General features: G+C 36.8%; 1 protein-coding gene across 3 annotated transcripts in view; it reads left to right on the top strand.

The window, feature by feature from the left end:
• NOC3L (NOC3 like DNA replication regulator) overlaps nucleotides 1-16,049 on the top strand; it is a 45,215-nt gene that overhangs the window by 7,527 nt on the left and 21,639 nt on the right. For all 3 annotated transcript variants that reach the window (XR_003797029.1, XM_029245180.1, XM_029245182.1), the window contains exons 7-17: nucleotides 2,155-2,316; nucleotides 3,069-3,162; nucleotides 5,363-5,538; nucleotides 5,945-6,073; nucleotides 9,924-10,055; nucleotides 11,641-11,721; nucleotides 12,054-12,154; nucleotides 14,696-14,768; nucleotides 14,856-14,919; nucleotides 15,001-15,072; nucleotides 15,436-15,617. Coding sequence is in view for 2 of the 3 variants with exons in the window: in XM_029245180.1 (XP_029101013.1) it covers nucleotides 2,155-2,316; nucleotides 3,069-3,162; nucleotides 5,363-5,538; nucleotides 5,945-6,073; nucleotides 9,924-10,055; nucleotides 11,641-11,721; nucleotides 12,054-12,154; nucleotides 14,696-14,768; nucleotides 14,856-14,919; nucleotides 15,001-15,072; nucleotides 15,436-15,617 (1,266 nt within the window). In the remaining variant the exon portion in view is untranslated. The remainder of the gene's footprint in view (nucleotides 1-2,154; nucleotides 2,317-3,068; nucleotides 3,163-5,362; nucleotides 5,539-5,944; nucleotides 6,074-9,923; nucleotides 10,056-11,640; nucleotides 11,722-12,053; nucleotides 12,155-14,695; nucleotides 14,769-14,855; nucleotides 14,920-15,000; nucleotides 15,073-15,435; nucleotides 15,618-16,049) is intronic.

Below are 16,049 nucleotides of genomic sequence, written 5' to 3'. Positions count from 1 at the left end.
TGTGGGCTCAAGAAACCTGAGGTTCAGTCTTGGCTCTTTTTTTTTTTTTTTTGGCGGTATGCGGGCCTCTCACTGTTGTGGCGTCTCCTGTTGAGGAGCACAGGCTCCGGACGTGCAGGCTCAGCAGCCATGGCTCACGGGCCTAGCTGCTCCGCGGCATGTGGGATCTTCCCAGACTGGGGCACGAACCTGTGTCCCCTGCATCGGCAGGCGGACTCTCAACCACTGCGCCACCAGGGAAGCCCCTTGGCTCTTTTAAGTACTATCTGTTAGACTTTGGGAAAGTCGTTTTACCCAAGCTCATTTTCTTCATCTCTAAAAAGAGGATGGTACTTTTTTGTTTTTTGGCTGCGCTACACAGCATGTGGGATCTTAGTTCCCCAACCAGGGACTGAACCTGTGCCCCTGCAGTGCAAGTGTGGAGTCTTAACCACTGGACTGCCAGGGAAATCCAGGTGGTACCTATTTTAAAACTGTTGTGAGGATTAAATGATAAAATATACATGAAGTCATTTAAGGGGTACTATTCTTTTTAGCTTGGTGTCCCCAGCATCCTACTGTGATGAGTATTTGTTTATTGAATGATAAAATAGATTATTTACATTTATAGAAAAAAAATTCATATGGGTATGCTTTGCTGCAGTACTTGTCCTTTTCTAATAAAGTGAGGGGAAAGGTCTGGAGCAGAATTGGGGAGGGGGATTTGGAATATTTCTCACCAGTATGATCTTATATAATCAGTATAAAACCATAGAGACAAGAGCTATTGATCTCATTTTACAGTTGAAAAATTAAGGCTTACAAATTCAAGTTGTTTCATATTTTAACAGCTACTAGATTGGAACCGAGGTCTTCTAACTCTGGATCCTCATGCTCATTTCATACAAGTTAGAGTTGCAAATAGGTGGTGGCATATTTGTCCTCTCACCACTATATGGCAAACATTTTTGACCAACCAGCGCATTCTCAAGATAGCAGAGCACTTGAGCAGGCAGTGGTAGTTCATCCAGTCAAGCACATTTGTTGAAATCAGCTTTTCACTTCTTCATCACATAATACAAATGATCTTTCTATGATCTTGTTGAAACTAAATGTGGATACATTATATTTAATTCCTGATTAGTTCATGTATAGGTGATTAATATACTTGATTGATGTATGCAACATTTTAATATATTTCAAAAAGTGTTTTTAGGGAAATAGGGCACACATGTTTTAGGAAAACCCAGTGCCATTTGCAGCAACATGGATGGACCTAGAGATTATCAGACTAAGTGAAGTAAGTCAGACAGAGAAAGACAAATACATGATATCACTTATGTGTGGAATCTAAAAAAATGATACAAATGACCTTATTTTAAAAATAGAAGTAGACTCAGTCATAGAAAACAAACTTACGGTTACCAGAGGGGAAAGGGGCAGGGGAGAGATAAATTAGGAATTTGGAATTAACAGGTATAGATTACTGTATATAAAGTAGATAAACAACAAGGACCTGTATAGCACAGGGAACTGTGTCAGCATCTTGTAATAACCTATAATGAAAAAGAATCTGAAAAAGAATATATGTTTATATATATAAAACTGAATCACTTTGCTTTGTACCTGAAACATTGTAAATCAACTATACTTCAATTAAAAAAAGTAGCATCGGGCTTCCCTGGTGGTGCAGTGGTTGAGAGTCTGCCTGCCGATGCAGGGGACGCGGGTTTGTGCCCCGGTCCAGGAGGATCCCACATGCCGCGGAGCGGCTAGGCCTGTGAGCCATGGCCGCTGAGCCTGCGCATCCGGAGCCTCCACAACAGGAGAGGCCACAACAGTGAGAGGCCTGCGTACTGCAAAAAAAAAAAAAAGTAGCATCATAAATAAAAAGAAAACCTAATAAAAAAAGAATTTCTAAAAAATAGGTAGATTAATAAATTTATACTTTTTAAAGTATATTTTTTCTAATTTCTTATTTAACAAAAATATGATGAACTTATAGCTTTAGTGATATATCTTTTTTAATGTGAGCAATGTCTGTAGTTGTGTGTGGCTGTACTAGACTGTGAGCCATTGTATGAATTCCACTTATTGTGCCAGATGTGAGGCTGTTGTCTTTTGTTTATAATTGTCTTGCCATTTCTCTAGCCATATAAGTTATTTCTTTAACAGATTAAAAAATTGAAAGAATTACGTTCCATGCTGATGGAACAGGATCCTGACGTGGCTGTTACTGTTCGAAAGCTGGTGATAGTTTCTCTGATGGAGTTATTTAAAGACGTTACTCCTTCTTATAAAATACGACCCCTAACAGAGGCAGAAAAATCTACCAAGGTAATGCTGGATATAATTTTTTTTTAACATCTTTATTGGAGTATAATTGCTTTACAATGTTATGTTAGTTTCTGCTGTATAACAGAATGAATCAGCTATATGCATACATATATCCCTATATCTCCTCCCTCTTACGTCTCCCTCCCACCCTCCCTATCCCACCCCTCTAGGTGGTCACAAAGCACTGAGCTGACCTCCCTGTGCTATGCAGCTGCTTTCCACTACCTGTTTTACATTTGGTAGTGTGTATATGTCAATGCTACTCTCTCACTTCATCCCAGCTTACCCTTCCCCCTCCCTGTGTCCTCAAGTCCATTCTCTACGTCTGCGTCTTTATTCCTGTCCTGCCCCTAGGTTCATCAGAACCTTTTTTTTTTTAGATTCCATATATTTGTGTTAGCATACGGTATTTGTTTTTCTTTTTCTGATTTACTTCACTCTGTATGACAGACTGTAGGTCCATCCACCTCACTACAAATAACTCAATTTTGTTTCTTTTTATGGCTGAATAATATTCCATTGTATATATGTGCCACATCTTTATCCATTCATCTGTTGATGGACACTTAGGTTGCTTCCATGTCCTGGCTATTGTAAATAGTAATGCTGGATATAATTACTACACAAAATAAGCTGAAAATTTTGCATAGCTAGAGATGGGAGAAATAGTGGGGACACTCATATTTTGTGCTAATTTAAAAATGGATTTCAGTATTTTGATTTAAGAAAATAATCTTTTTTGATCTTTTTAGATCCGCAAAGAAACCCAGAAGTTAAGAGAATTTGAAGAAGGCCTGGTTAGCCAATATAAATTTTACTTGGAAAATCTGGAGCAAATAGTTAAAGGTATATTAAAAATATCTTAAAAGTATGTAACACACCTAGCTTTGATCAGGAATGTGAATTCTATATTCTGTCCTGTGTGTTTAGAGTCATATAGTGTATGGTCAGGAGCAGAGTCTATAGAGTCAGACTTCCTGGGTTCAAATTCTGGTTCACCACCTATGTGGTGGGCAAAGGACTTAATCTCTCTGTGCCTCAGTTTTTCCTGTCTATAAAATGGGAATAAGGATAGTACTTTACCTCATAGGATTGTTGTGAGTAGTGAATTAATTTATAGATATAAAGTAGAATTATAGTGCCTATACTAGGCACTGTGCTTTATCAGCTATCAGTATTAGTATTATTGTTGCTGCAGTTCTTTACCTAGTAAGTAGTTGTATGTTTCTTGAATTCATGAATGGCTGGAATTTATTCTACTGGTTTTTTTTGAGGGTTTTTTTTCTACATCTTTATTGGAGTATAATTGCTTTACAGTGTTGTGTTAGTTTCTGCTATATAATAAAGTGAATCATCTTTATGCATACGTATACCCCCATATCCCCTCCCTCTTGTGTCTCCCTCCCACCCTCCTTAATCCCACCCCTCTAGATGGTTGCAAAGGACCGAGCTGATCTCCCTGTGCCATGCAGCTGCTTCCCACTAGCTGTCTATTTTGCATTTGGTAGATGAACTTAGGGGCAGGACAGGAATAAAGACACAGACATAGAGAATGGACTTGAGGACAAGGGGAGGGGGAAGGGTAGGCTGGGACGAAGTGAGAGAGTAGCACTGACATATATATTCTACTGGTTTTTATTTGAAGGGGGTAGCCAGGGGGGAAAGATAATGTGAACTGGTTGTAGTGAGTGCCTTGAAAATGGACTTAACATTATCGGGATGATAAACTCTTCTATCAAACCCTGTTCTCTTTCTCTTCGTTCAGAAGGGGAAGGACATGGGAGACATTCAGGCATGAATGGGGAAGAGATTTCATTGCCAAGGCGAGGTGCTTTCACCTGACTCACTTGGGCTCCTTTACTCAGTGCTGGGTCTAAGGATCACCCAGCTGCTAGCTCAGCTGCAGCAGAGCTACTTAATCTGTCGGCCCAGTAATGACATGGAGGTGGGGTGGGTGGCATGGGCATTGCTTCTGTGCTCTGGCATCCCGACTATAACCTACATACTAGCATTTATTTATTTACCTATTGATCTACCTGTCTGTCTGTCTATTAGAATGTCTTCAAGATTCATCCTTGCTGTAGCATGTGTCAATATAATCTTCCCTTTTTAAGGCTGAATAATATCCCATTGTATGTGTACACTACATTTTGTGTATCCATTCACCCATCCATTATGAAGTCTTGTCAGTTTTAAGTAAATAGAAGGTATCATTCTTACTTATGGTGAATACAGTCTGAGGAAAAATCACATATATGAGAAGCAAGTTTAAAACAGGCACTAGGGAATTCCCTGGCTGTCCAGTGGTTAGGACTCCATGCTTCCACTGCAGGGGACACGGGTTCTATCCCTGGTTGGGGAACTAAGATCCCGCATGCTGCGTGGCACAGCCAAAAAAAACAAAATAAATAATAAATTAAAATAAAATGAAGCCAAGGCGCTGTCTTCTATACTGTCTTTCACATCTCTGGTTGTGTATGGTGTAGGAGGAGGTCTTGAACCTACTCTAGAAAAAAAATCAGCGTATTTTCATATCCTCAAGATACTGTTTTCAAGATACTGTGTTACAGTAACAGAATATGTATGTAGAAGTTTCTAGAAAAGAGGTACTGTGAATCATTAATTATTTTGAAGGAGAAATTAAACTTTTTTTGGACCTCCTGGGTAAAGATACCACAGTGAGCATCAACAAGAAGCCAGGGGAAATGATGCTTATGGAAAGCCAAGACTCTTGTAATTGTGGTTAGTCAGAGGGTGGATGATGGTAGGCAGATTTAATGGTAACATCTGTACTTGTGTCAAAGTGTAGACAAGGATGATGGTAGGCAAATTTTAACGGTAACATCTGTATTTGTGTCTAAGTGTAGACAAGGATGATGGTAGGCAAATTTAACGGTAACATCTGTACTTGCATCTGAGTGTAGCCAGCTCATACTTAAGAAGTCACATGGTATGTTGATTTTTCATATTACTGCTTATTACTGTAAAACAAACTAATTGAAATTTTAGCCAATGAATAAAGTAACTACAGTTATCTCTTGATTAGACTGGAAGCAAAGGAAGCTGAAGAAAAGTAACGTGGTTTCCTTAAAGGCCTACAAGGGACTGGCAGAGGTGGCTGTGAAGAGCCTGTGTGAGCTGCTGGTGGCCCTGCCTCATTTCAACTTTCACAACAACATCATTGTACTGATTGTCCCTCTCATGAATGACATGTCAAAATTGGTGGGTTGCTTTTGTTGCTGTTGTCCTTAACAGAAAATCATAGACCATGTGATTATTTTTTTTCCTCTCAAAATTCTTTTGGCGCTATTATTTATTGCTAAAATGGGGTCCTTTGTTAAATACTGTCTCTTCAAGAAAATTGTTTGAATGTAAGCTTGGTGAAGTGGTTCTGAATAGGAGGTGGTTTTGCCCTCCTCTTCAGGCTGTGTCTGCACACATTTTGATTGTCATGACTATGGTGATGGAGGATTGTTGCTGCTGGCTTCTGGTGGATAAAGGTCAGGGAGGCTTCTAAACATCCTCCAATGCACAGGACAGGGCCCCACAACAACGAATTATCTGGCCCCAAATGTCAATACTGCTGAGGCTGAGAAACACTGGTTTAGTGTAACATTTTATTTTTCAGATATCTGAAATGTGTTGTGAAGCAGTAAAGAAACTCTTTAAACAAGATAAATTAGGCCAAGCATCGCTCGGTGTAATTAAAGTGATTTCTGGTTTTGTGAAAGGCAGAAATTATGAAGTTAGGCCAGAGGTAAGCCTTTTTTTTCTCACTTTGTATTGTGTTTGTTTTTAAATTACGAAGTTAATTTTCAGTTGTTATGAGGAATTTATTTTTTATAGATGTGTAAAGTATAAAGTGAAAGTGCTCCCCAGAAGTAACCAGTCATAGCAGTTCGGCGTGTATCCTTCTAGATGTTTTTGTATGCAGATAGAGACATACTTTGTATTTTAAAATTTAAAAAATGGGTTTATACTTTGGAAACTATTCTGGAGCTGTTTTCATTTAATGTATTGTGGACTAATGTATAGGGCTATCCCATTCTTTTTAACAAGCCTGCTGTAGTATTCCATTATGTGAATAATATATAGTCCCTACTTGATGGATGGCTGAGTTGTTTCTAGATTTTTGCTGTTACAGTCAGCATAGAGAAGAATGTTTGGGCCATGTTATTTTTTTCACACTTGTGTGAGTATTCTGTGAGTTAAATTTCTGAAGTGTGGATACTGGATCCAACAGTATACACATTTAAATATTTGAGAGCTAATGCCAAATTGTCCTCCAAAAACATTTGATCACTTGTGTTCCCGCTAGTGATAGGAGTGTCATTTCCCCACAACCTACCCAGTGTTGAATATTTTTACTCTTTAATCTTTGTTAGTCTGATAGGTAAAAAATTACATAAATTAATGTATATTATTTTGTTTACACATTTTTATTAGTGAGGTTTTACTTCCTTTCATACATTTATTAGTCATTTGAATTTTTTGCCTATTTGTATTGTTTGCCAGTTTTTCTCCTCAGGTATTTGACTTTCTTAAAGACATGTAATAATTTTTAAAATGTGCATATATTTGAATAAATATGAGCCATGTACTAGGCACTGTTCTAGGTCCTGGGGATAAAGTAGTGAACAAAAGAAACAAAAGCTCTGTGTGTTTGTTGAGCTTAAGTTACATAGTAAGGATATTAAGTCTCTGTTATATAAGTTGCAAATATTTATTTGTTGCTCTGTCCTTTAATTTTGTGTTGTCTTTTTGCTTTATAGAAATTATGCATTTTAATTACTTATTTTACAGAATTGATTTTTTTTCAAGAATATCAAGTATCTTGCCATTTTCTTTTATGTTCTTAAGTGAAGTTTTATAGTTTTCTTCATTTGGGTCTTAGATATTTTCATTAATTTTTAGTCATATAGTTTTGATTGTTAAGCTGATTTTTTTTTTTTTACTGTTTTATTTCCTAATTTTGAAGTCTTCTTCCTTTGCCGTCAAATTCTTTTCATCCCTTATAGCTGATAACTCTAGTTGAACTGCTAACATTACAAATATTGGGCTTAAGTATTACTCAGAATTTTAGAGTAATCAGGGAATAAGGCTTGAACATGAAATTGGCCATAGGGAATCACTTTCACTTTAATGATGCTAGAATATAAACTGCTTTCTTTACTTTCTTGGTATTTGTTTGTTTGCTTGGTATATATATACTTTGTATAGTAATGTGATTTTTTTAAGGTGTACAATGTGATGATTTAATCTATGTATACACTGAAATGATTACTGCAATCAAGTTAATTAACACATCCATCACCTCTCATAGTTACCTTTTTTTTGTGGTGCGAATACTTAAGATCTACTCTCCTAGCAAATTTCAGGTCTATGATACAGTATTATTACCCAGAACTTATTCACCTTATAACTGAAAGTTTGTATCCTTTGACCAGGATTTCCTCATTTCCTCCATTCCCTGGCAAGCACCATTCTACTCTCTGGTTCTGTGGGTGTGACTTTTTGAGATCATACAGTATTGATCTTTCTGTGTCTGGCTCATTTCACTTAGCATGATGTCCTGCAGGTTCATCCATGTTATCAAAGATGACAGGACCCTCTTTTTAAGGCTGAATAACATTCCATTGTATGTATATCCCACATTTGCTTTATTCTGGCAGGCACGTAGATTGGTTCCATATCTTGGCTTTTGTGAACAGTGCTGCAGTGAACATGGGTGTGCAGATATCTCTTTGAGATACTGATTTCATTTCCTTTGGATATATACCCAGAAGGAGGATTGCTGGATCATATGATAATTGTATCTTTAATTTTTTGAGGAGCTTCCATACTGTTCCATAATGGCTGTGTCAATTTACATTCCCACCAAGAGTGTACAAGGGTTCCCTTTTCTTCACAGCCTCACTAACACTTGTTATTTCTTGTCTTTTTCATAATAGCCATTCTGATAGGTGTGAGGTGGTATCTCACTGTGATTATGGTTTGCATGTCCATGATGATTAGTGCTGTTGAGCATCTTTTCATTTACCTGTTGGTCATTTGTTGTTTGTCTTCTTTGGAAAAAATGTGTTTTTAGATCCTTTGTTCTTTTTCAAATCAGGTTATTTGTTTTTTGCTGTGAGTTGTTTGAGTTCCTTAGTATTTTGGATATCACCCCTTATCAGATACATGATTTGCAGGTATTTTCTGCCATTCCATAGGTTGCCTTTGCTTCTTGTCGATGGTTTCCTTTGCGTATGGAAGGTTTTTAGTTTACTGTAGTCTCACTTGTTTGTTTTTGCTTTTGGTGTCATACCTAGAAAATTAATGCTCAGACCAATGTCAAGGAGCTTTGTCTCTATGTTTTCTCTTCTAGGAGATTTATGGTGTCAGGTCTTACACTTAAGTCTTTAATCCATTTTGAATTAATGTTTGTGACTGATAAGATAAGGGTCCAGTTTCATTCTTCTGTATGTGGATATCCAATTTTCCTAACACCATTTATTGAAGAGACTATTCTTTCCCTATTGTGTATTCTTGGTTCCCTTACCAAAGATTAGTTGACCATGTGCCACATTCTTTGATTTGGAGTTATTTTTCATTTGTGGGTGATATTTTATGAGCACATAGAATATCTACAAAATACTCAAATCTTTCTGAGACCTAGAGTGACTTCAGGTTCAGTGTTTATGCTTTTAGTTCTTCCTTGTTTTCATTACATGCTTTAAATGAAGTTCTCAGCTTTCTTCCAAATGTACATATTGGAACCTCAGAAGAATACAAACCTGTAGTTCTTTTTTCTCCAAGAATGCTGCTGTGACTGCAGGTCAGTAGAGTGGTTTCTTCCCCAGAAAACGTAGGATTTTAAACCCCTTTTGTCTTTGTGTTTGGATGGTTGCTGTAGCACACAGTACATCAGTTTCTAAATTAGTTTCTGAACTTTTTTGAATGGCTTAAGGCAATAGTACATGTGGTCCCTGGACCAGCATCAGCTGGTGATTAGAAATACAAATTCTGGGGCCCCACTGCAGACCTGCCGAATCAGAAGCTCTGGGGATGGGGTCTAGCTTTTTGTGCTTTAACAAGCCCTCCAGGTGATTGTGATGTTTGCTAAAGTTGGAGACCCACTGGCCTGAAGAAAAATAAGTTGTCTTAATAACACTAGTCTTCATTTTTTTTTGTTGGGAAAAAAAGATTAGAACTGTTAACTGCAAAACTGAATCTGGTTTGGGAATTTAAAGCTGGTTTAGAAATGTCTAATAAATATCGTCTTCTCCCATACTGGTCCAAACCTTTTCCTGACCTGTCTACTCTTTGTAATCCTATCTACCAGTGCCAGGTAGTGTTCTCTCTTCCTTGTTCTTATTCCACTGCAAAGTAATATTATGTGTATTTAGCCAAATACTAGTGTCCTTTCATAGACAAAATTTACCGAATACGCTTAACAAAAAGATAATAGAACTTTGTGTAAAATGTGATAAAAGATGTTTCAAAGTTTTTTGTATTTTGGGTTTTTTTGGCATGAAGGAAGAACACTGTTGAATGCTTATTCTGTTTAAAGTATTTGAGGGCAATATAAATATTAAGCTGTGTATTTGTGTTTTCTTCAATACTAGATGTTAAAAACATTCTTGTGCCTAAGGATCAAAGAAGTAGAAGTGAAAAAAGATACAGAGGATATTAATAAACAAAAAAAGTTCATGACTTTCAAGGAAAAGAGAAAAACTCTATCAAGAATGCAGAGAAAGGTTTGATTGATTTCCTTTTTTGTTTTAATTGATTTTAGATTAAAATCATAATATAGGCACAGGTAAAAATCATAGTTAAGATATAAATATTTAAAAATCTGATATTTAGAGAATTTTATTTTCTCCAGTTATTGCAAAGAAGTGTTTTATTAAATCAACTTAAACAGTTCATTAGCAAAGAGAGCAGTAGATGAAAAGGTTTTCTTGCTGTGCTGGCTTTTTTTTTTGGCCACACCGCACCACTCGGCATGCGGGATCTTAGTTCCCCGACCAGGGATCTAACCTGTGCTCCTTGTGTTGGAAGCACGGAGTCTTAACCACTGGACCACCCGGGAAGTCCCCATGCTGGCTTAGATTCATCGTGATAACACAGATTCCTTCCTTAACAGAAAGGATGCATTCATGTGAAGTTGGCAACAAAGTAGGTTTTAGTTGAATCTACTTTCTCTGTTGGTTTGTATTTGAAAACTAGGTTGAAATTCCAGGCTTTTGTTTATTTACTATGAGACTTTGGAAACATTTTTTTAATATTCTGAGAAATGGAGCTAAAAATAGCACCTACCTTGCAGGGTGATTGTGTAGTTTAAATATAATGACATAGGAAAAGCACTTAGAGTGTGCAGCGCTGGGCACACTTTATACACATTAGTTACCACCACCACCATTATTATGATCACTTCTCAAAACATTTCTAAACAGTTTATTAGGGTTTTCAAATGGGTTATAAAAACAAAGGAAAAAATAATTTCCAGGGAGATCCATCTTTGAATGTGTCTAATAAATTTTGAAAATAAGCCAGGAATATCAAAATAGACTTAATGATTGTTAACAAATGAAGGTAAATATTTAAATTATTTATACCATACTATCCTCATATACGTTGGATGTGCCTGTTAGGAACAGCATGTATGTGGCTAGTGGGGAAGCAAAGGCCCAATAAGCAGCTCTTTAACAGCTTCATGTGAGGGAAGGAAACGCCATTCCTCAGTCAGTCCCCAGTGTCTCAGGCAGCTTAGCAACCATTGTTTGCTGCTCTAACAGCATAAGGGATGGAAAAAAATTGGTTTTCTGTTGAATTTCTGTATGTATAGTGTCTGGTTTTATGCATTGTATGTAAATGAGTTTGGGAAGCATTGTTGATGACTGGTTTCCACATTATAGATGATTAAACAATAAGAATTATTTCTGGGCTCAGCATGTCCTTCCTTCCTTTCTTTCTTTTTTTGAAAAAATTTAAATTACAGAAAACTACAGAGAGTAGTATAATATAGCCCATGTATTTACCATTCTGATTGAGCAAATACTAATATACTTCAGTTTCTTTCTTGAAAAGAAAGAAACCATTGGTGATAGAGTTGGAGTCCCTTTGTCCCTTCTCCAGTCCCATTCTTCTCCCTTCCTCATAGGAGGCAGCCACTGTCATAAATTTGGTTTATGGATGCTTCTTATCCATTTTTCTATTTTTGCTTATATTTGTAGACGGTCTGTGGTATTATTGTGTGTGTTTCATAATATTGGCATAATGCCTCTCTGAAGGTAGCTTTTTCATTCAGTGGTATACTCTTTTTTTTAAATCTATTTTCAGTGGAAGAAAGCAGAAGAGAAACTAGAGAGAGAGCTTCGGGAGGCAGAAGCTTCGGAGAGTACTGAGAAAAAACTTAAACTGGTAGGCAGTTTCACGTTTTCTCATGCTTTTAAAATGTTTTGTTAAATGATTTCAACTAGAGATTTATTGCTTCAACTTGTGGTTGTATGACTTTGGTTTATTTCATGAGGCTTAGATACATGATGTATAAGAAATGATAAATGTGATCGATGATGCTAGTTTTAGGAAATCACAGGATGTGAATCTTCATTCTGCTTTGTTGAAGCTCTTAAGATTGAATAGTGGGGAGTGATGGGAAAGCACAGAAAAGGTTGGGTTTTGAAAGCTGTAGTTGTGGTAACTCGGGAGAAAGTATACTAGGTTATATTGAAGTCATTTTGTCTGTTCTGCAGCACACGGAGACTCTGAATATTGTGTTTGTGACCTACTTTAGAATATTGAAGAAGGCCCAGAGGTCACCTCTCCTGCCAGCAGTTCTGGAAGGTCTTGCCAAGTAAGGGCTGTGTAGGTTGAAGCCTTTTAGATTCTTTCTAAATCAGTAAGACCGAGGTAACCGTGAATTTTAAACAGGGTTCACTAATGATGACCCGGTGTCCTTCTTAGTTCTCATTCCTTTTTTATTTGTCACCAGCTTTTCCTTGGAACTGTTCATAACACTACACTTTTTTGGTTTTCTCATCTCAAACCTTTTATTTTAAAAATCTCCTTCGCTAACTCTTTCCTCCTACTTATTACTTAGTTCTCGCTGTCCCTAGGGTTCATCCCTCAGTTCTGCTTTCCTTCTGTTCTGTAGTCAGTTTTTAGTCTTGCATAATCTTTTTCTCTTAAGATAGGTCTTCTTGTATTCTGTCAACACTAATGAACCTACTGGGGGATGTGAGCCAGAATAATGGTTGTCAGGATAGTTTTCTACAATTATTTGAGGTATTGTCCTGTAGAACAGTGCTATCCAATAGAAACATAGTGTGAACTACATATGAAATTTAAAATTTTCTGTTAACCACATTGGAAAGGAAAAAGAAACAGATGAAATTAACTTAAATATATTTTGTTGAACTCATTTTATCTAAAATATTATTTTGACATACATTAATGTCAAAACATTAATGAGATTAAACATTAGTGAGATATTTGGCATGGCTTTTTTCATACTGTATCTTCTAAAAGTCATATATGTTTTACATTATAGCACATCATCTCAGTTTGGACTAGCCACATTTCAAATCCCTAATGGCCAGTGGCTGCGTTGGACAGCACAGCTTTAGAAATAGGACTAATGTCTGGAAGATAGAGAAAAGGCAAATTTGGTTCGATGTAGAAGAAATTACTTTCTAATGACTGTAGCTATTTGGTGATGAGATGCTTTGCCTTATAAGATAGTGTGGTCCTTGTCATTGAAAGAGAGGTTGGTCAGAGGTTCAAAGAGAAGGGGTTATTCTTACCTTAGGTAGGACTTGTTTGTTTTTTTCAATGATCAATTTCTTTTTTTCTTTTTTGTTTTTGTGTGTTGGGTCTTCGTTGCTGCGCATGAGCTTTCTATAGTTGTGGCGAGTGGGGACTACTCTTTGTTGCAGTGTGCGGGCTCATTGTGGTGGCTTCTCTTGTTGCAGAGCATGGGCTCTAGGCACGTGGGCTTCAGTAGTTGTGGCACATGGGCTCAGTAGTTGTGGCTCACGGGCTCTAGAGCGCAGGCTCAGTAGTTGTGGCACATGGGCTTAGTTGCTTCTCGGCATGTGGGATCTTCCTGGACCAGGGATCAAACCTGTGTCCCCTGCATTGGCAGGCGGATTCTCAACCACTGCACCACAAGGGAAGCCCTGGCAGGTGGATTCTCAACCACTGTGCCATCAGGGAAGTTCTAATGACCAATTTGTTTATTTAAACAAATTTTCAATAATACATGCTCATTTAAAGAATTCAGATAATGCAATTAAAAATTAAAAGATCACAAGTTCCCTTCCTTCCTATATCAGTATGTAAATCTGCCCATCTGCCTTCCTTCATAGAAATTGAATCTTTCACATAAATGTATACTGTTCTGTAACTTCCTTTTTTTTTTGGATAAACAGTTATTCTGGGTATCCTTCTATGTTAGCACATATAGACCCACTTTTCTTTTTAAGTTCATAATACTCCATGTCATGGATATTTAACACTTTATTTGGTCAGTCCCCAGTGCTACACTGGAAATATCTTCAATGTACTTGTGTGCACATATTGCTAGGTCAAAGAGTAGGATCATTTTAAATTTTGATAAATATTGCCGTATTACTTCCCAAAAAGGTTGTACCAATACACAGGGAATATATGACCTCTGAGATCCTTTCTTCTTCTAAGATTTACAGTGTCAAAGGCTCTTGCACTAATATTGAAGAGATATTCTGACTTTAACTACTTCGGTGCCTGATATTTTATAGTGTACAGAGCCCTCTGACATTTAGTAGCTCACATGATTCTTTCTCTTTAACTCTATTGAATGATCTCAGTTATTTTTCAAAATAGAAGGCCAGGACAGTCAGCTCTTACCTAGGATTATATAGGTAATTAATTGCTGAGCCTGAACTAGACGCTAGCTCCAAGATTTTTTCTTTTCTTTTTAAAGCTTTCATAGGGTCCATTTTCTAACTAATAGCAAAATCTTTCCTCCTTTCCTTCTTCCTGCCCCATTTTCCTAGAAGCTGTAACTGCTGACTCCTTTGTGACTTAGAACATTGTTGGACACCTGGTCAACTTGACTCAGAGAACTTGTTTGCTCTTAGCAACTTCTTTCTCTGGGTAGGAGTATTTTTGAAATATATTTAGTTTGTTTAGCGCCTCATATATTCCTGCTGAGTATAGTGTCCAGTCGTGGATGAATTGTCCAAAGAGGCCAGTCTGAATTAATGAAAAGTATCAATAATCACCATCATCTCCATCATAGCTAACATTTTGAAATAAGTAATATTGAAAATATGGTTTTAAAGTCAGGTTTAATTTTTAACTGCTTTATGTCTATTTTTAGGTTACCTTTTAACTAAGTTTTGTTTGATTCTAGGTTTGCTCACCTTATAAATGTGGAGTTTTTTGATGATTTATTAGTAGTTCTACATTCTCTCATTGAGTCTGGTGTAAGTAACTCTACTAATGAATTACTTTTTAAGATATAAATTGTAATTATTCTTAATATCCTTTTTTTTTTTCCTCTTCGTTTTAAGGACCTAAGCTATCAAGAAAGTCTTCACTGTGTCCAGACTGCTTTTCATGTTCTTTCTGGGCAAGGTAAGATACTTTCTTGATTAAGTTTTGTTTTCTTTGCCTTTGGAGGCTTTAACATACCTAATTTTTGTTCTCATTTCAAAGGTGATGTTCTGAATATTGATCCAATGAAATTCTATACACATCTTTACAAAACACTGTTCAAGTTACATGCAGGTATGTATGTTTAGATAATGTGTCTTTAATAAATCTTTATCTTCTAAGAATATTTTGTGACTGGAATTATAGTCAATGAAAATTGAGAAATAGGAGCAGGTATATAAAATGCTGGCCTGCCAGTGCTACACATCTGTATTTAACCTTAAGTGAGACTTGGAGTGAGAGAACTTTTGGAATTGACTGGAGATGCAGTGCAACTCACATTATTGTGTGAGCAGTCTGGCACTGCTTCATCGTTTCCATAGGGAAGTGATGTGGGACAGGTGCAACAGGCTCTTCTTGGATTTTTCCAAAGTTCAGTGAAGTTGCATAATGAAAAAGTAATGAGAACAGCCCCAAAGGGTATATCTGCTGTTTTAGGTGCTACGAATGAAGGTGTTGAGATCGTCCTCCAGTGTCTTGACGTCATGCTGACTAAGCGCAGAAAGCAGGTTTCTCAGCAGCGGGCCCTTGCCTTCATCAAGCGCCTTTGTACCCTTGCTCTTCATGTGCTTCCAAATTCAAGCATTGGCATTTTAGCAACTAACAGAATATTAATGCATGTAAGTAGTGATGCAAACGAATAGAGCTAAGTTCTTACAGTGCAACAATGGTGTTTTGTTTGATGCACATTTTTTTCCTCCATTTACATTATTATTTTAATTATAAAAGTAATTCACACTTGTAACAAGTTAAGGTGATAAAAGAAGTACATAAAATTACAAAAGGAAAGCACTCCACCCCTACTGACACTCTCCATTTTTACGATTTGGTGGGTATCCTTCCAGGAAACTTAAAAAAATTCATTTATAAATGTGTACCCTAAACACACACAAACAACAAAACTTTTTTCTTTTTTAATGGAGAGGGGATTATGATATACAATATTGTTCTACAACTCTTTTTTAACACTTAATGGTGATGAACACATTTTGTGTCAGTACAAATACAGCTACTTGGTCTCTTTAATGATTATTGGTTTAACAAATACATAG

Source organism: Monodon monoceros, unplaced genomic scaffold, assembly GCF_005190385.1.
Source record: "Monodon monoceros isolate NGI ecotype Baffin Bay Population unplaced genomic scaffold, NGI_Narwhal_1 Super_Scaffold_4, whole genome shotgun sequence".
NCBI classification, from domain to species: Eukaryota; Metazoa; Chordata; class Mammalia; order Artiodactyla; family Monodontidae; genus Monodon; species Monodon monoceros.
This window is presented reverse-complemented; position numbering and strand designations above follow the sequence as displayed.